The sequence below is a fragment of the Thermobia domestica genome, chromosome 1, assembly GCF_964235325.1.
Source record: "Thermobia domestica chromosome 1, izTheDome1.hap1.1, whole genome shotgun sequence".
NCBI lineage: Eukaryota > Metazoa > Arthropoda > Insecta > Zygentoma > Lepismatidae > Thermobia > Thermobia domestica.
Window position 1 is genome coordinate 244,198,679 of NC_137454.1, and position 21,232 is coordinate 244,219,910.

At 36.8% G+C, this 21,232-nt stretch overlaps 1 protein-coding gene across 2 annotated transcripts in view; it reads left to right on the forward strand.

The window, feature by feature from the left end:
* Nucleotides 1–1,258: 1,258 nt before the first annotated feature.
* Nucleotides 1,259–21,232, forward strand: part of LOC145667354 (apyrase-like) — a 155,222-nt gene continuing 135,248 nt past the window's right edge. For both annotated transcript variants that reach the window (XM_081734909.1, XM_081734911.1), the window contains exons 1-3: nucleotides 1,259–1,552; nucleotides 12,877–13,052; nucleotides 16,002–16,184. In XM_081734909.1, the coding sequence (XP_081591035.1) occupies nucleotides 1,381–1,552; nucleotides 12,877–13,052; nucleotides 16,002–16,184 (531 nt within the window). In that variant the 5' untranslated portion in view covers nucleotides 1,259–1,380. The remainder of the gene's footprint in view (nucleotides 1,553–12,876; nucleotides 13,053–16,001; nucleotides 16,185–21,232) is intronic.

The following is a 21,232-nucleotide window of genomic DNA, read 5'->3' on the forward strand; positions in this document are numbered from 1 at the left end:
TTCGCCATCTATTGGTCGTGTAACAATCTTTTGCCTTGCCCTCCGACCGTAATCATAGCAGGATTCATCTTGATGTAAGAAATTAAAACTGGAGGTTTAGTGCCGGATGTTACGAAAACGTTACATTAAGTGGCAATAACATAACAAAATCCAGATTGAAGCAAAAAGTTTCATTACAACCGTTAAAAAAGTTTACAAGCGTATGCGTTTTAGAAAATAGTTCTTCAACGTTATCACTTAATTGACCACCTACTTCTAATCCGACGAAAACAATGTTTTGAATACAGCAACAACAACAGTGACCCCGCCAGTAAATCTTCTCAGAAAAACTTCCAATAGATTCCACCCGGGACATCCACCCACAGGAACAACACAGTGAAATGTGACGAAAACGACACTATCGTCTCTTTTCACAGCAACTCTTTTCCTTACTCGTTACTCTTCCCTCTGTGAAACGTTACTTTTTCGTTACCCCTGACCATATAGGGTTAAAATCCAATCACTGTTCACTACACGTCTTCATTCGTTGGCCGACTGTCAGGAGAGACTGGCGCTTCCTGGGGCAGGAAAAAAATTCACGACTGCGAGTGAGTGTTCCCTCTACATCTACGCTGAGGAAAGTATCCCGCGCTTCATTGGGCTTACTAGGGAAAAAATGAAGTTCGATACTTTTTAAACATACTTTGTATATTTCTGAATCAAGACGATACCGAAACGATACCGATACCGAAACGATACCGATACCGAAACGATTTCCGAATCAAGACGATACCGTTGTCCTGTCTTGTCTTGTTTCGATTTTATCCCTAACTTCAAAACCTTTCATGAAAGCTCGCACTAGGAATGTATTTCATTAAGTAGATTTTTAAGTATCAGGTATTTAGATTGGAATCTTCCGTGAATTCACTGCGCAAATATTTTATCATAGATTAGGAAGAAATAGGATGTCATTGTAGTATTTGAAACGAAGAAAAAAAAACTAAAGTATGTTATCTGCTCCTTATATTTACACCATATTGTGTTACATTGCTTATCATCAATTTGGATTTGATATAATGCCATTTACTGTATGTAGGCCTATTGATTTATCTTTGTGGAATAAGGAAATGAAGAGGAACACTCAAAATTAACTGAAAATTATCTACGTTTTCTTAATCTACCTTTGTTATCTATTTACTCAATTAATACTATCGATTGGCTGTTTCCTATACGAAGTAGGACACAGGATACTTACATTATCTATCTGACTGCCCTCTCAGAAAGACAATAATCAGCTAGTGTTCGCAAATTTTATACGTACAGGGCAAGAAATAAACTTTCTTGATTAAAAGAGATTTTTACTAGATTTATTGTGAGTGTTTGACTATTTCTGTACGTGCCATGAGACCGAGACTCTTCTTGACTTCTTTTGTACTGATAGTTTTTACTGTATCTTGTATACACGCTCAAGGAAATGGTATTTTTAATATTTATTTTGTTAGCAACGTAAAATATCAGTTTTATCCAGTGCTTGAGAATTTAACATCTTGTACATCTTTTAACCCATTGCCAGGTAAGCTAATTGTTTATTTTAATAGTCTAACTAGATGTTTGATATGTGGGAAAAGCTAACAGTATGAAGAGTTTTAATGTGCATTTACAGGCTCCATGTTTATTCGTTCATTCGGATAACAATAAACAACTTCATAGACACGTAATAGTCTGCGAGAGAATATAGCATCGGAAATCTTCTGATGATTTCGTTGCACGAAGCGAAACGGAAACAACTTATATTTACAAAAGAAAGAGAGAAAGAAAGAAAGAAAGAAAAAAAAAGAACCAAAGAACCTAAGGTGTTTCCAGAATTTATAAAGTTTTACGTAAATATCAATTCCAGAATCGTTTTATTGTTATTATTATTATAGAAGCTAAGGTAAATTGTGAAAATTCTGGAGAGTTCTCGGGCAGTACTGAGCTAATTTTTCTCAACTTCGTAATGTAGGTATGATACGATTCGCAAACATTAGTATTTAAATAGGACTTAATAGTGCAAAATTAATATTTCTGCCTCACTGGTAACATGAATTGGTGTATGGACCCAAATCTATTTTGTTTGTTTTTATTGCATTATACAGTATATTTATTTACCTACTTACCAGGTATGAGACGTTAGGAAATGACAGAAATGAGAGGAGAATTTCTATGGTCCTACTTCAATCTTTCACGTCAGTGCTATGAGGACACAATATGAGTATGGTACTCATTTAGTGGGTTCTGGGGATCCAGATTTCCTGGAAATCCCTACTTTTCTGTAAATTTAGTCTAATTTTAGAAATTTTAATATAATTTATCCTCATATTGAATTTGGATCCCAGTGGAAAGCTTTGAACTCCCCCCCTCCCCGAAATAAATTTCTGTATTTCCCTAATGATGTGCACTTAAGTCAGTGAAGAGTAAGTTATATATAGTGTTGTAGTGTAGCCAAAACTGCGACATCTGCAGTATATTTTTTAGTGTTGGGTCTAATAATGTGCTGTATATGTACCCAAGCCTAATGTTTCCAAAACTTTCTCATTGTTATGCTTGGGACTTACCCATTGTTACGTTTACCTATGTCTCTGGGACTTTTCTCGTTTGTTAGCCTATATTCCGGGACTTTCCCGGTGCCGAGCTTAATCTATCTAGTTTAATCTGAACCATGATAACAAGATCAGTGCGCAGTACTACAGGGTGATTTAAAAAAAAAAAAAAACTTTCAGATTTCATTTGGGTCTAGATTTTCTAACAGATGTCCAATTTTCATGTGGTTTGTGGCAAATGATCAAGGAAGAATGGGAAATTTATGGGACCATGTTTACTGGTTTAAATTCATCCGGGGTAATATCGGCCACGCCTCAAGAAAAACCGCAAATATTCGCCAGTGTACCTTACAATTGGAATCAAGTGAGGTGCGGTGTGAAGATTTGAGTTCTCTTCGTACATGGAAATCTCGCCAAGGTCAATAGCAATAAGAAATAGGAAACTGGGCCGTTGTATGGGGAATTGCGCTGTACAATTCTGTGCTACTGTGTGAGTATGATCAGGACACAGTGAGAATAGTGTACTCTTTCGAGCAACATGAGTTTATCGTTAAAAGTTTTTGGTAAACGGAATCTGTTGTTGCTTCGCGAAGGTAATTTAGAAACAAATTTGCCTCCCTTTCTGCACCAGATAGTAACATAATATACCTATGGTCGCTAGTGAATAAATTGGAATATTCAGGATCGCTTCTGAGTGAGACAGGGAAGCATCGGACCCTGTAGGCAGCTCTTGTGGAAAATGTCATTTATCGACTCCTTCGGTCGCCCAAGAAATATCTCCGTTGTTTGTCGCAAGAAATCGGTTGTAGCTATTCAACATGGGATTTTTGGGTGTTACGGCTAACACTTAATTTGTATTCTCACTAACACTTAATTTATATTCTGCAATTTCGCTTCAAAAATCCAAAATCTCATTCCAATTGCAAGGTACACTGATGAATATTTGCTGTTTTTCTTGAGGCGTGGCCGATATTACCCCGGATGAATTTAAACCAGTAAATATAGTTTCATAAATCTCCCATTCTTACTTGATCGTTTGCCACACACCGCATGAAAATCGGACTTCTGTTAAAAATTCTAGATCCAAATGAGATCCGTGAGTTTTAAAAGAATCACTCTATATCATGAATGATAATGTTGAATCAGCTGTCGAAAGAGTGAAGATACACATAAAATAAAATCCCATAAAATAAGAATTATTCTCCGGGAGAACGTACTCAATTCTTTTCTGGAATCGGTTTACTTTTTAAACATACGTTATTATTATTATTATTATTATTATTATTATTATTATTATTATTATTATTATTATTATTATTATTATTATTATTATTATTATTATTATTTACTGTATCTAGACATGTTTATTGCATTCCTTTGAAATTATATACGAGGAAGTAGTAAAAGTAGTAGAGCATTATAGCAATTATTTTAAAACATAATATTGATGTTAGTTTCCAGCACGGCAAAATAGAAAAAAAATCGATTTGTCAATCATCAAAGCTGAAGTTACCATCCCCATCCACGAAAGAGATGCCATAATTTTCTTTCTTAGTGCAACTGTGTTCGAACTATACAGAAGACAACTTGTCATGTAGTTTAACTTAATTTGGGATGGTGTCAAACTCTTATACTGTATGTGCATATGAACAATGCACTTTACATGCATATACTGTAGAAGTAATTACCTTATTTCGATTTTTCACTTTCATTATATTTACTGTATTTTCTGAACGATGAAAGGCGAATTCAGTGTCCAAAACAACATTACAGCCAGTTGCAGACAGGAGCTTCATTTGGGGAAGGCAGGTGGCAATTGCTGCACCATGAGTTTGATGAACATTTGATTATTTTTATGTGTTTATCAAACTTGGGGTGGCTATGATTTTTTATATATTATATATTAATAAAAATCTGAAACTCTTATTTTGATGAACAAGCTTGACTCCCTGGTAACATCTGAAATGATGCTACTGTTTGTGGACAGCAGCGTATTTCAGGGGACAAGATGTTTCCTTGATACAAGTGTTTCATTTATATATTAATATACAATTGATTAAAAAGTATTTCTCAAACTCAGGGAGGAGGCAATTTCCTCCTCTGCCCTTCCCAAAGGACGTTCATGGCTGCGGCGAATGGTATACCAGTAGTCACTGTAAAGAAGAAAATATGACAGTATTCCTTCAGAATCAAAAAAAATAAAAATAATAAAAATGACGCAAAATTTCAGTAAGGCCGAAATAATACATACGGTTCATGGGGTCAGACTGTATACCGTACCAGATCAAATTATCGTTTGTGTACAGTGAAGAACGTGTGTCTGCTAACGCTGAATAAAGTTTCCTAGCAGTGTGCGAAATTAATGTTCTGGTTATTACTAAGAAATTATTATTTTAAAGTATTAGCTAGTTGAAATCTAGTTTTTGTTTTAAATATTTATATCAAATTAATATTCAGTATGTGCTTTCCTTTATTAGGGAATTTACCGCTTGTACATTTACGTAGTATATATACACGCCTAACGTCGTAGAAATTGAGAGAATAGGGTTACCACTTTTTCAAAGCAATATTTAGGGACTCTTCATGCAGCTAAATGGGGAGCAATGTACCAGCGACCCTTTATCCGTAATAATGCAATGTAAGTTTTTAGTGAAGAGCGAATCACACATACACACACACACACACACACACATATATATATATATATATATATATATATATATATATATATATATATATGTGTGTGTGTGTGTGTGTGTGTGTGTGTGTGTGTGTGTGTGATATAGATAGATAGATAGATAGACAGATATATCTCTATCTATATCTAAATATATATATATATATATATATATATATATATATATATATATATATATATATATATAGAGAGAGAGAGATATGGATTTTGCTTCCCTCTTCATCTAGGTAGGAAGATGAAGTGACATCTTGAATTGAATAGTTCTTATCACTACAATGATAAGGGTTGAAGTTTGATCACTATTTGTGATTCGTGTAGTTCTTTTAATGCTTTATGAACTGTGTATGAAGCGTTAAAGTTAATAGTAATTTTTTGACGAAATTACGAGTAAAATTCTAAGACCGAAGCAGCTCTGTAAAGTCTCACATAATAAGGACAGGGATCGAAGTAATGTTGTGTGTCTCTCGTAGCAAATAAATCTGTCTCCGTCCTCTAACTATCGTCTCTCCTACAGTATTGGATTGCAAGTTAGTCTGAAGATCTTGTGGTCCGCTGGTCGATTCCACTCACGCCGTACCATATTTCTTGAGCACAAGTAGAAAATGTAATAAAAATGAGTCACATGAAATCTGAAACTCCGGCTGAACCAAGTGAAGGTTCATTACGTGGCTTGTTTAAAGAAATAATAAAATAGTGAAAAGATGTGTTTATCTCTGTCTAGGAATGCGAGTATAAAGGAGAGAAGAAACCAGAATGGCTATGTTCTTTTGGAAAACAAGAGGATCAACATTACTATTAATAAAAAGAGGAATAAAACATAATGCCAGTACATTAAAGAAAAGTAACCTCTTTGAATTTGTATACTCATGAAAGGTAATTCTTTTATCACGTTTAGAAACACCAACAGAAAATAATTAAATGAATTAAAACATTTCTCTTTTAGACATTGATGTAATAGTTACTTAACTATTAAAATATCATAAAAACACATGAATGGGGAATACGTAAAAACTGTTCTCCATATAAAATCAAAAGATATAACTTCACTCTTACCACAATTTCTAGTGGAATTTTTAATAATTAGCATAACAAAGAAGTTTATTTCTCTGAGAAACTTGAAGGAAATCAGATGATTGAATAAAGAAAAATTGAACGAAATAAAATTTTCACATACCACTACAATAGCAAATAAATGAAACTTTACTTTAAGTTCTCCATACCTGTGCTGTAGATGGGGGAGTATGAAAATAAGTAATGAACAAATCGATGGAGTGTAGAATGAAAAAGTCAACTGGAGAACTCGAGAAAACTCACGAGCACGATAAACTCACATGACGGGACCCTTGGAGTCAGAGGTGAGCGATCTACCACTGAGCAACCGTACCCTCTACGACTATCTCCAAAAGGTAAAAGAAGTATAGAAGTCACGTCGTGTTTCGCAGGAGGCATTAAAAATAACATCAGACAGACGTTTACTCGTGCTGGCTATGACATTGGAACAAGTTGCTGGATGCAGTCGGAAATGATCCCAGAGTTCTATGATGTGAGCCTGAAGAAATTCCTGGTCCCGGTCCTGTCGACGTATTTGCCATTCTTGAACCATGGAAGCCGAAAGATGTCCTGTGAGGTCAATATCAGGAGATTTGGGAGGCCAATCTACACAGATTATTTCACAGTGATAATCGCATCATTCCATCGTTTGTCTTGATGCATGAACAGCACTATTATCGTGCATACAAACGAATTCATTTTGTTCCATGAAATGTCTCTTGTGGTTTCTTTCTTCACTTATACACTTATACCTTTCATGCGTATCCATATTCAAAGAGGTTACTTTAATGTACTGGCATTATGTTTTATTCCTCTTTTTATTAATAGTAATGTTGATCCTCTTGTTTTCCAAAAAACATAGCCATTCTGGTTTCTTCTCTCCTTTATACTCGCATTCCTAGACAGGGATAAACACATCTCACTATTTTATTGTTTCTTTAAACAAGGCACGTAATGAACCTTCACTTGGTTCATCCGGAGTTTCAGATTTCATGTGACTCATTTTTATTACATTTTCTACTTGTGCTCAAGAAATATGTTACGGCGTGAGTGGAATCGACCAGCGGACCACAAGATCTTCAGACTAACTTGCTATCCAATACTCCAGGAGAGACGATAGTTAGAGGAGGGAGACAGATTTATTTGCTACGAGAGACACACACACATTACTCCGGCCTCATTACTTCGATCCCTGTCCTTGCTATGTGAGACTTTACAGAGCTGTCTCGATCTTAGAATTTTACTCGTAATTTCGTCAATAAATTACTCTTAACTTTAATGCTTCATACACAGTTCATAAAGCATTAAAAGAACTACACGAATTACAAATAGTGACCAAACTTCTATCTTTATCATCGTAGTCACAACAACTATTCAATTCAAGATGTCACTTCATCTTCCTACCTAGATGAAGGGCGAAACAAAATCCATTACTACCGCCGGCTGATAAATATTTATACTCCATTTCTTGTCATAAAATGATCGTTCTATTTGTAAACCATAAACGTAATAATATTATTACCTTCATGTGTAAACTAAGAAACATCTTACATATATTTCTTCTGTTCCTATCAATAGCTTCAGCTATGTAACTTTTTCATTCCTTCTTTTGTCGTTCTGAAAATAAAAAAGACTGTTTTCTTTTGTCAGAAACTGAACTTATGACTTTAAAATTTATAGTGTAGAGAGTTGACGACGACAACTCACTGCCCATTGTTTACAAAAATACCGATAAGCGCTATTCACCAGTTCATTGCTCACGGTTTGGACCTCAAGAAATGAACATATTTCTTCACTTTAATATTCCTGCCAAAGAGAAATGTTGTGTTTTTACATAATTTGGTTTGCTTATATGACTGGGTAAATTAAAAAAAAAACTCTTCTATTCTGGTAAAGGAAAGGAAAATATTACTTCTGCGGGAATCGATCTGAGAACTACACGATCTTCAGTCTACATTGTTATCTGTTACACCACGGAGATGCAGCTTAGAATAGGAATGATACATTTAGTGATTTGTTCGAGAGAGGCGACAGTTTGCATCTAATCTTCTTCCTTGTTTCGTTTTTATTGTGTTCATTCCTTGTGTTTTTCGTGTAATACATAAAAAAATACATTTTTCCCTAACAAATATATTTCCAGGAGTACTGTTTTAACTGATCAGAGAACAGGAATATGCAGGCTCAAGTGATATGCGGTAATGTGTGGTATTTTATTTTCGTAACAGTACGGGACAGACAGACGATATTATTCCGCGAATACCATGCATTTACTTCTTTGACACATAGTACCTAAATACATACAAAGTAAAAAAATCGTTAACGTATTCCTATAGTTTAATACAGTAATAATGAAAGTAGCGTGGGTTCCGTGTAACGTGGGTTCCTGTCACCACGGCATGGCGCGTCCTCAGGTTGCGGATCGAGGAGAAGGCCTCTAGATATAGAGGTTAGCTGCGAATATACTGAATAAGCAGTCGCGGACAGACGACTAGGAGTGGTCCTACAGCTTGGGGGTTTGGGTAAGGCTAAAGGTACTTGTTCAGAAACATTCACAAAAGCCTCGTACAAGGACTGATAACTTGGCACGACATCAGCAAAAGAAAATGGACATGAGATTTGGAACATGGAATATTAGAAGTCTTTATAGGGCAGGCGCGTTAAAATCTGTAACGAGTGAGTTAGAGAAATACAGGATGGACTTAGTAGGAGTTCAGGAAGTTAGGTGGGAAGGAAATGGATCTGAGAATTCCGGAAATTTTACGTTCTTTTACGGGGAAGGAAATAAAAATCACCAGTTAGGAACAGGGTTTTTCGTTCACAAACGAATATTACCAGCAATTAAACGGGTTGAATTTGTTACTTACAGACTTTCTTTTATTACTCTTAAGGGACGGTAGTGTGATATTATTGTTTTAAATGTACATGCTCCAACTGAAGATAAGGGTGACGATATAAAAGATAGTTTTTACGAAGAAGTGGAACGGATATTTGACCAACTCCCGCGATACCATATGAAGATTCTATTAGGGGATTTCAATGCGAAGGTAGGACAAGAGGATATTTTCAAACCGATTATAGGGAACGAAAGTTTGCATAAGGAAAGTAATGACAACGGTGTTAGACTCGTGAACTTTGCAACAGACAAAAACCTAACCGTGAAGAGTACAAAACTCCCACATCGCGACGTTCATAAATACACTTGGACATCACCAGACGGAAAAAACACATAATCAAATTGATCACGTTTTAGTAGATAGAAGAAGACAATCTAGCATAATTGACGTCCGGTCGTTTAGAGGGGCTGATTGTGACACTGATCACTACCTGGTAGTAGCGATAATACGGGAGAGATTATCGTTGAATAAAGGTAATATTCAATGTCCGAAAACGGAGAGATTTAATTTAAAGAAATTAGAAGAGAGCCAGGTAAGAGAGGAATACCAGATTGAAGTTTCGAATAGATTCGCGGTTTTAGAAGACTCGGAGTGCACTAGTGTTGAGGATACTTGGATTGAAATTAGAGATAGCATTAAAAGTTCAGCAATAGAAAAATTGGGACACGCGGAAATACGTAGGAACAAACCATGGTTCGACCAAGAAAGCATTAAACTAGCAGAGAAGAGAAAACAGGCAAAATTACGGTGGCTACAAAATCCGAATGAAACAACTACACAAAATTTCGCAGATATCAGGCGGGAAACTTTTAGAACAAAGAAACGCGATTTTTTGAAAGCTAAAATTAAGGAACTTGAAGATAATAGTAAAAATAAAAATATTCGGGACATGTATAAGGGGATCAGCGAATTTAAGAAAGGCTATCAACCTCGTGCTTATATATTAAAGAAATCTGACGGAACAGTTCTCACCGATACGGATAGCCTCTTAAATAGATGGAAAGATTTCTTTGACGATTTGCTGAACACGCAGCCAAAAACTAATGTGCGTGGAGATAAGGAGATACACACCGCAGAACCGTATATTCCAGAACCCAATCGAATAGAACTGGAAGCCGCTATAAAGAAATTGAAGAAACACAAATCTCCGGGTGTAGATGAAATTCCGGCTGAGTTAATTTTAGCTGGAGGCGAAAAATTGTGGAACAAGATACACAAACTCATTCGCCTTATCTGGAACAAGGAAGAATTGCCACAAGAGTGGAAAGAATCAATCATTGTTCCAATTCACAAGAAAGGCGACAAAACTTACTGTAATAATTATCGAGGCATTTCTCTTCTGTCAACATCCTATAAAATCCTTTCAAATATTCTGTTAGCAAGATTGACCCCATAAGCAGATGAAATTATTGGAGCTTATCAGTGCGGATTTAGACGAAATCGATCAACTATCGACCAAATATTTACCATTCGCCAAATACTCGAAAAGAAGTGGGAATACAATACCCCGGTACATCAACTGTTTATTGATTTTAGAAAGGCTTACGACTCGGTTAGGAGAGAAACATTATACAACGTTCTTACAGAACTTGGAATACCGAGAAAGCTAATTAGATTAATTAAGATATGTTTAAGTGAATCCCAAAGTAAAGTCCGGGTAGGAAAATTTTTGTCCGCGAGCTTCCACGTCGAAAATGGCCTGAAACAAGGAGATGCGTTGTCGCCATTATTATTTAAGTTTGTGCTGGAATACGCCATAAGGAAAATCAAAGATAGCAACCAGGGCCTAGAGTTGAACGGCATTCACCAGGTTATGGCATATGCTGATAATGTAAATTTAATACGGGATGATAGGAGAACAGTAGAAATAAATGCAGAGATCTTATTAAACGCTTGCAGGGACATGGGTTTAGAAGTAAATGCAGTGAGAACTAAATACATGGAAGTGCGTCGGGACCGTAATACGGCAAATTGTGGAGGTGTTAAAATATTAAATAATACTTTTGATAAAGTGGATACTTTCAAATATTTAGGATCAATATTAACAGACGAAAATCATATTCACGAAGAAATTAAATGTCGACTAAAAGCAGGGAATTCGTGTTACTATTCGGTTGAAAATCTCTTGTCGTCGCGAATTCTGTCGAGGAATTTGAAGCTTAAAATATATAAAACGATAATCATGCCTGTTGTTCTGTATGGTTGTGAAACTTGGTCGCTTACTCTGAGGGAAGAACATAGACTGAAAGTATTTGAGAACAGGATACTGAGAAGAATATTCGGACCCAAGAGGAACGAGAATGGGGAATGGCGGAAGCTTCATAACGAAGAACTACATAGTTTATACGGTTTACCCAACATTGTTAGGGTCGTCAAGTCTAGGAGGCTTAGGTGGGCAGGTCATGTAGCTAGAATGGAAGAAAGTAGAAACGCTTTCAAAGTCTTGACTGGTAGAGCCATAGGAAAACGACCATTAGGAAGACCTAGGCGCAGATGGGAGGACAATATTAAGATGGATCTCGCAGAGATAGGAATACAAAGTAGAAACTGGATCCAATTAGCTAAGGATAGAAGTCAGTGGAGAGCTTTTGTGAACGCGGCACTGAACCTCCGGGTTCCATGGGCCATAGAGTTAGTTAGTTAGTTAGTTGGGTCAGTTCGTCCCGACAGTCACGTTGTGACATCAGGGCGAAAGACATTTTCTCCAAAATCGGGAAGAGTAATAACCCTTTGAGGAATAAGCAGCAGTGTGACAGAGAATGAGTGCAAAAACAGCTCGTTTTATTTTTCCATTTTTCAATTCGTTTTTTTTTTGTCGTTATGTTAGTTCTGGTGTGATGTTGTATGTGTATTTGTGAATTTTAGTGATCATTAAATGAAAACTTTATTATTTGCATTACTTTTGTGAGCACTAAAATGGGTAAAGCAAAACCTCAATATACCCAAAGTTTCGGGAGGTGTAGTTGAAAATCTCAATGTGGTTAATAAAGGTTGCAGGCGATAACACGAATGCGTGTTTAAAATGTTATGGGTTTAAAATGTTATTTATTGTAATATATGAGCTAGACTGGATGATTTAGAAAGTAATGAAGAAAAAATCTGCAGCTTCTTTAAAAAGACAGCCATGGATTTACGGCGGATTCCGTACAATTTAACAACACCGAAGGAACACTTGCCCTGTTCGTATCTTCGCATTATGCAATAATGGCATGCAATAATTTAGGAGAATTGTGTAAAAACAAGTTCAGAAATAGTGCTGTTGCCCGTCAGATTAAGTTACATCGTACAAAAATGTAGTGATATTATTAAGGGCTATATTTCTTAAGTGACTTAAGAAATGATATTGGTGATGGGATATTTTTTCTATTTTAATACCGTAGATGAGTCAACTGATTTAGGGTCACTAAACTTTTAGCAATAACTATTATATATTATAGCAGGACGTCCGATAGAATTGATTCAATATTTCTTATCTATGCTCAGCTTGAAAAATGTGAGGCTGAATCTATTATGATTGCTATTAAAGAATCATTGAGGAAGGCAAATTTAAATTTGAACAAACTGCAAGACATTGGAACAGATCATACTAACGTGATGGTCGGAGCACCAGCATTGTATATCAAAGTGGGATATATAATTATTTAATCTAATAACTTCCTTTTAAATCTGATTTCAGATTCATGTAGAGGAGGCTTAGCAAGTTTAGCATCTCTACGTAAACAAACAATTAAATTCAACAATTTATGGTTAAACACTGGGAACTTCATAGGAAGAGACAAAGAAAATCTATTCGACATTTTGAAATTTGACCCTGCAGTGCAGGCTTCCACAATTCTGAATTTTCATGCAGCAGTAAGTATTAACTTAGGCATTAGTATTAAACAGTAACTTATATTGTGTTAGATATTGAAATTTCCACAATTATGGAAACTTTTGGCTGAAGAAAATGTGGCAATGAAGATAGCCAAAATCAAAATTTAACATCCCCACTATTTACGCCTTGTAGGTTAAAGGGCAACTACGATAAATGCAAAGTAATGATGATGAGAGAACTGATGAAAAGAAGTTGTGTAAAGGAATGAAAATCCCCTCCCTGAGGAAGATCATAGGTTCAAAGTTTATCCACAGAAATTCATGCAACGTGGGAACTAACCTTCGCCTTTCATGTTCACCTCCAGATTCCCCTGTAACTGAAACATGGTACCCAAACTAGTTTTGTTAGTATGAAGTGTCAGCATACATATATCAGCTAGTTCATGATTCCTTTATTTGCATCAGTCATGGTAACTGAATTAGAAATGTTTGGTGGAAATATGTGATTACTTAGCCCTTTATAGCAGTAGTGGCAGACGGAAGTTACAAAACAAACTATGTCATCAAAAGTTTTAAAAGAGCTCCTGATAAAAACAAGGTTAATATGTTAAACCAGAAAATAATAAAGACTTTTTTGGGAGGAGAGGGTACGATTTCAAACTTTTTAATTATATTCCAAATGAAGCTGAAAATATTAACTCTGATGCCATATCCATATGGCACAATTTGTCTTCTTTCTGGACCTAGTTGGACTAAATAAAAAGCTGCATAATTTCTATAGCAACCTATGGATATAAACTCGCCATTCGTCGTTGGTTTATGAATTTGATTGCTTGAGGCGCTAATTAAGTTGGTACAGAGGCTTTGCCTCTGTTACTGTTGGTTTATGAATTTCTCACAGGTGACACACAAAATCTACCGCGTTGACAGGTATACTTCTGATGCAGAACGTAGAATCTGATTTCTACTACATTGCTCGTAAATTGCAAGAGGGTGCAGGCGCACCACTCAGAGTGAACGGGTAAGATACGTGTGTACTCCATGATGTATTTTTATGAAGAAAATTAATTCTTTCCAAGTGCATCTTCAATGCTAAACATTGAGGCGAAAGGGCTTTTATTCGAATTGTTACAGCACTGAAAATTGAAATTTGTACAGTAATTGTCTATCAGGGTTTCCATTTGTCAATACTTGTTGTTTGGTTGGTTTGGACTTCAGCGTCCTAGATCAGCATCGAGGATATATAAGACGTGGAGCTACAGCTTAACGTAGGATCTGAACGAAATGAGCTCCCACTGAGAATCTAATCCAGGTCTCTCGCCAAAAGTGAGTACTCTGACAATATATTTTTCTTGTCGATACTATTGAACATACAGAGAACTACATATACCAACCGCCCATCCTCAAAAGATACATCTGCTTGTGTTGTGTTTGATAACTGAAATGAAGCCTATATTGTTTTCTTGGAGTAGATGTAAACCACAAATTTCGATTATTTTCGTGTCGAACCGTTAGCAATGTCCAATACAACTTGCACCAGTAGCAGTCAGCATTGGTGAACAGATGCATACCCTGCATTTGCATGCTAAATCCAAATTTCCATCTATTTCAGAACACTTACGCATGATGCTTGCTTTCAGGTAATACCTGTGATTTTCACTGAGAACAACTTCTCTTTTGGCACATCCCAGAAAAGGTCAAGTAGATTAATGTTAGCTGAGTGAAGAAATGTCTTTCAATACAGGAAGGAAAATCGTCATTAAGCCAAGCTCGTACACCGTTGCACAAGAAACAGTGCCTTCATGATACTGGATCCAGTCAGGGAGTCCTTCGTTTAGTCTGTCAAGTTGGGGCATTAGCTGATCTCCCAATATGCTCAGGTATCTTTCACCAGTTACGTGATCTTCAAAGGAAAACGGCCATTGTGGGTGGGTGGAAAACGGCATATTGTCATGGGTGGGTTTGTCAGGAAGTGGCGTCGTTTTAGTGCCACTGCTCGCAGAATGTTTTGCAAAAAATTGCACTAGTACTCTGCACTAACGGTGTGTCCTTGGGAATGGTATGGTTTATGATTACACCATCCCAATCTTATGTAGTGATGAGCATAGCTTTCACGTTGATTGGGGTATTCCGAACTGTAGTTTTTCTCGGTGACCCAGGATGACGCCACTCGTTTGATTGCCGTTTCATCTGTGGTTCATACGCTAGGGCCCAGGTCTCATCAATAGCAATGATCCGCCGTAAGAAGGCGTAACCTTCATGTTGATACCGCTTTAAGTGTGTTCGAGCTGCATCATATCGCAGCCACTTGTGTTGTTCAGTCAGATCATGTGAAACCCATCTTGAGGCAATTTTACGCAATCCCAGGTTCTTCAGAATTTTCAGCACAGTCGAATGCGCTAGTCCTGTATCGTTGGCCAATTGACGAATCGTGGCGTTCCGATCCGCTAGCAATAACGCGTTCACGTTCTGCACATCTTCACTTACAGGAGGATGGGCGGAGCGAGGCATGTCTGTGACATTTTGTCGTCCGTCATTAAAGGTTTTGACCCATCTTGTTACTGTACTGTATGGTAATGCACTTGCACCGCAAACATGCAGTACTTCGTAGCAGTGTTTTGCATTCTACCTCTAGCGCATTCAATTTTCTGTCATCTTACTTCGTAAACATGACTGTATTCGGAGAGCACTCACGCAGCGTAACTGTTGTCCACGAGCACTCACTCGGAACTTCCTTCTAACTGCTGGCGCTGCGCGCGCATGGAGAGGAGGGCAGGCAAGTTCATGTGTTCTGAGGAAGGGTCGGCATCTAACCTACCGCTGGTATGAATTATAATGGATTGCTTTGTACCCGAGTGTTGCCATTACTAAAAATCTAATCCTTGTATTTAAGATAAAAGTCTTTAAAGTTTCTAATATAGAATGTTTAATCAATTATAGTTACATGTATCATCTTAATCCTAAGTAAGTATTAACTTTATTTCGCAGACATTAGGACCTGAAGAGATAAAGTACGACCGAGGCGTTATAGATCCTTATTTACGTGCACTAAGGAACAGGATTGTAGCAGCTAACATAAATGATTTCAAGAATTCATCCATTCATACACTTTTAGCTGGAAATACAACTTTGAAAGTTGCTGTTATTGGATTCCTAGGATTACCGAACGAGGTTAGTCAGAATTCAACTAATAATTAAGTATTGAGGGTGAATGGAAATTTCAGGGGACAAGAAGAAAGAAAAATCGTGACTGACTGAATTACTGATCAACGCCTAACCAAACTACTTCAGAGGCCTCATCCCGGTGAAATTAAAATACCGCTAATTTTACAGTAATTATGTGATATCTTCAAATAGCTAAAAGATAATCGAAATGTGGAACAAGAGCGCCCTATACAATATCATTTTACATGAGATACCGTTATCATGACTCACTTATTTGCTTTCGCTTTCGAGCCATTTTGAAAATCGGCATTTATTTTCGCGTTTCTAAACGGCTGAAAACGGAAAGCCACTAGGTGACTTGGAACAACGTCTAGGGCGCTCTTGTTCCACATTTCAATTATCTTTTATCTATTTGAAGATATCACATAATTCTTGTAAAATTAGCGATATTTTAATTTCGCTGGGATGAGGCCTCTTAAGGTTGAAACTTGAGATAAGAACAGTACATGGGATTTGTATCATAAGGAATCACTAAAGAATGTGTTTCGGAAATTTACGTGAAAGAGAGAGGAGAATGGGGATTGGAAATATGTATAATAAGATGTGCATATGTCGGAATTCCTTAAGATTAGAGACATGAGATTAAGTGTTTAGAATTTTCATTTCAAATAATTAAACATGTATTTCAGTCTTTTTATTTTTGTGCTTTAAGGGAAGAAAAGATATGGATTCAAAAAGGAACACGGATTACAATTCTTATAATAAGATGTCCATATGTCGGAATCCGTTAAGGATAGGGACATGAAATTTGGTGTTTAGACTTTTCATTTAAAATAGTGCGTTTCAGCGCCTTTTGACATTTGTCCTAGAAGCCAAGAAAAAAGGTTCGAATGAAAAGGGGCGCAGGTTGCAATTATTATTATCACATGTTCAAATTTCGGTTTCCTTTAAGGTCTGAAACATGAAATTCTATATATTAGCTTTCCACACAATAATTAATCACGTGCTTCAACGTTTTTGGATGTTTGACCTAGAAAGCAAGAAAAAAAGAGGTGGGGTGATATACAAAGATGCCTACAAAAGTCGTTCGAATTTTGTACGAGACTTCGAGTGTGGAGATGATTGTGAAGCCTCAAATATATGTGTCATATTGTATGGAAGGGGGAAACAATCCTTTCTAAATTAGGAGGGAGGTACACTCATCGCTCATTCATGACTGATTTTAATTCCAAGCATGGAGATTACGGAAGAGAGTCGAAGAAAATGTACTATAAATATTTTTAATCGAAAATTATATCGGAACATAATTCACCCTTTCAGTTGTGGCAGATTTTAACACCAAGTTGTGGGGATTAATTAGAATGCCTTAAACAAAACATGCACTATATTTTGTTAGAATCGAATTATTTGTAAGTGATTTATTTTGGAAAGTTGTCTTACATGTTCAGACTTAAAACATGGGTGAATTTTACCTCATTTACGCCGTTATTCTTAATGGAATACAACCACAAGGAAAAGAGTTTTTTTCTGAAAGGTGAAAGAGGGCACATACCATGTTTCATTAAAATCTGATAAATTTTGAGTGAGTTATCGTGAAATAGACAGGCTGATAGACTCACAAATGACAATCTAATAGAACGATAGAATCCGGCACGTTCGCTTCAATAAACATACAATTATATTACAGTGGCTATGAACAGAAAGATATATTTGGGCTCTGCTCCGCAAATTTTGCAGTACCCAGAGTTGGACACAGATCTCAATCTAGCTTCCTGGTCCTCATGTAATTATTCTATAAGAAAGGATACAAAAGGGTCAGCATTGTTAGTTTTCGGCTTCTAATCCTCATGGGAGGATATTTACCAATATTCTAGAAGCAGAAGATGAAACGATTACCTATAGCATGAAAGGTAGGTGGATGTAAGACCCAACAAATCTTATAAACCATCCTAGCGGGATTCCAACAATTGATAAAATTGCGGACTCCAGCTGGAGGCTGAAGAACGATGGACAGAAATCCAATTTCCTTATTGTTAATCATGAGGCGGATTTACTAGGAACAAAAAGGACGTTATGGTTCCAAATCTGGTACGAGTTTGGTGTAGGATTCAGTAGATATGCTTAGAGTCATGAGTAGTCATGGGTCAGTTAGTAGTAGGGATCTACCATATAATGCCTTAAATCTATTTGTCTTATTTATAATTACACATATGTTAAATATAGATTAAACGATATTTACATATACGAGACTTTCATCAACTAAACTATGGTTTAAGCGGCTAGCTGCGAAAATAAAACCTCTTCTTTGGATATGATTTTGAACCGAAACACTCCAATTTGAGTTGTTATTATTATTACACATCTCCCCAAGATTTTGCTGTGTGCTGGTGCGATTGAAATATTCAATTGACGTGTGCCTCTTTTAAAAGACAAAAAACAAAAGAAAGAAAAAGGAAACCTGAGATACCTGCTTGGTCAAATCAGTCTCTGTCTCACGCACTTTTTTCATTACTCAGCCAACGATTGGATTTTAAGGCGATAGAAGACTTGAATTTCGGATGCGAAGAAGACAATCGCACATTGCACTACCCGGTCATCAGTAAAATTCTTCCCTGCCAAGTGATCGAGATGTTGGAAGAAGTGGTAGTCGGTGGGAAAGATGTCAGGAGAATACAATGAGTGAGGAAGGATTCATTATTCATGGAGAATCTATACCCTTCTTTGAGCGACACATAGGCACCATTCACTATTGCTGGAAGCCTGGGAACAAGTTTGCCGTGCATTTCACCAAGTGGAGTTGTAACAACAAGCGGTGATAGTTTCGTCTCGAAGGAGAAAGACATGATGGATCACTCCCATCATAGACAACTTCCTGTGGGTGAAGGATGACGCTAATTACTATCCAACCACTGTTCTGACCTTTTATGATTGTCACTACCGATTCATTTTTCATGAGAAGTGACAATTCCTGCATGAAACTTTCCATATACTCAGAAAACTGCACATTACTAGATGGTGATTCTTGTCAGGCGGTGCCAACTCAGGTGGCACCCATGAGTCCAAAATTTTCACCTCACTAATAGCACTTAGCTATCGAATGACAGTGATATGGTGTACGCCTGATTTGACTGGAATTGCACAAACACTTTATCGAGGTTCAGTTCCACGATGTGCTGAAGAGCTCATCAGAATTTCCTATTGGTTAGTGGCCCCGAAGCTAATTTTTCAATATTGTGTGCTAAATCTGCACAAATGTCCTAGTGTGAACTCGTAATGAAAAATCATTGGTAATTGATGTTTCCATGGTGCACTTTTACACGATACTGTTTAATATACTGCTGGCTGGGCACCTCAGCCATTGGCGTGACTAGGATATTTTGCTTAGGGAAGAAGACACGACACCATGCTTCTGCAGCGACCCCAGTTTCAGGATGTGATCCAAGGTGTAGAGAAGCAACAGTGTTCTACGGAAGGCTGCCCCCTTTAGTTAAGCCTATGAAGGGGTGTACTCAGCAAGTTTTTTTGGGGGGCGGGGGGAGTGCATGGCTTTTAAGGGGATCGGACTTGAACATACCAAAAGCGAACCGAAGGTCTTTCAGGATGTTAAATCTTTAATAACTCTTCATTAGCCTACATACATATCATCTTTATTATTAGTATCTTTATATTTGCAGTTCAAACATGGGTTTTCTTCTTATAAGCTCTATGTTTGGCTCTGAAAGATTTAACCAGAATAGTTATACTGTCTTCTTCAGGTTTTTAAACTATTTTTCGTTACTATGCGCATCAAAATTTACCATCTGCGGGTGTGTGAATAGAGAGCATTAAAAAGAAAATGGATATTCAATTTTATTATTATTTAGTTCCTGTTTAATTGAATTGTTGGCGTGCACGACCTCGATATGATTTATCTTTGGTTTTATTTTCGGTGGGAGCAAAATTTTTCCGATGTTGAACCAACATCATGGGGCAATTTGGAAGCTATCTGAAATAAGAGGTAGCGATCTCCGATCAAGAAATAATGGCGCCTGGGAATCTATGCGCTTGCCACGCATTTCATAGTTGAATGTCAGCTGTCTGGCTGGCCATAACCTTTCATGGGCTGTAGCGCCAAAAAGTTTAATTTAATATATCTTTACAAATTTCATCAGTACCGTAAGAAGGGGTTACTTTGCACATCAAGGGTAACTTTGTACAAAATATAAAAAGAGTTTCGCAGTCCTCTGTCGGCAAAACCATGTACAATAAAGAGAAAGTTTCAACTGCCACCGTAAGATAGAAAATCTAACTGTATTTTGGCTATAATGTTAGTGGTTAACATCAGTTCTAATTACCGGGAGGATCGTTGTTGTAGAGGTATGAAAAGCAGTCACTGTAAATGCCAAAAAAAAAAATTGAAAGATATCACCTACAAGAATTTTATGTCAAAGTTAAGTCAGTTTCGTGGAATACTACTGTGTATAATGGGACTTTGATGCAATAGTTGAAATTGAAATGTGAAACGTTTTGAAGTCATAAAAAAAAAGTAAAACTGGAAGAAGGCGGTTTCTGCCTCTACTCGGGGTTACTTTGCACTGGTTCAAAATACCTCTTAGATAGGAAATTATTACTACTGGAACCTCCTGCATTCTAAATTTAGGTAAATTTTTTATTTATTTAGATGCCGGAATGAATTTCTTGTTGGAAAATAAATTATGAATAGTGGCGGATCCAGAAAAAGTAGTTCGAGGGGGCTTCACTTACAAAGGCTTCGTTAAAAAAATCACTAGACTTGGGGGAGGGGCGGGCTCGCAGCTTATACACATAGGAATGACTAACATTAGATTCTTTTAAAAAGAAATCATGCAACTTGGGTGGGATTCAGCCTTAAACTCCCAAACTCCGTAAATCTTCCACTGATTACGATTGGGATGATATTCTTGGACATAAGGAATAACCAAGGCAAATCACTTCACGGGATTTCTTTTTTTCTGTTCCTGAGTTGGCATTTTTGTGGGACATATGATACACTATCAGAATGTGGTTCCTGTGCCGGTATCAGAAAATACATATTT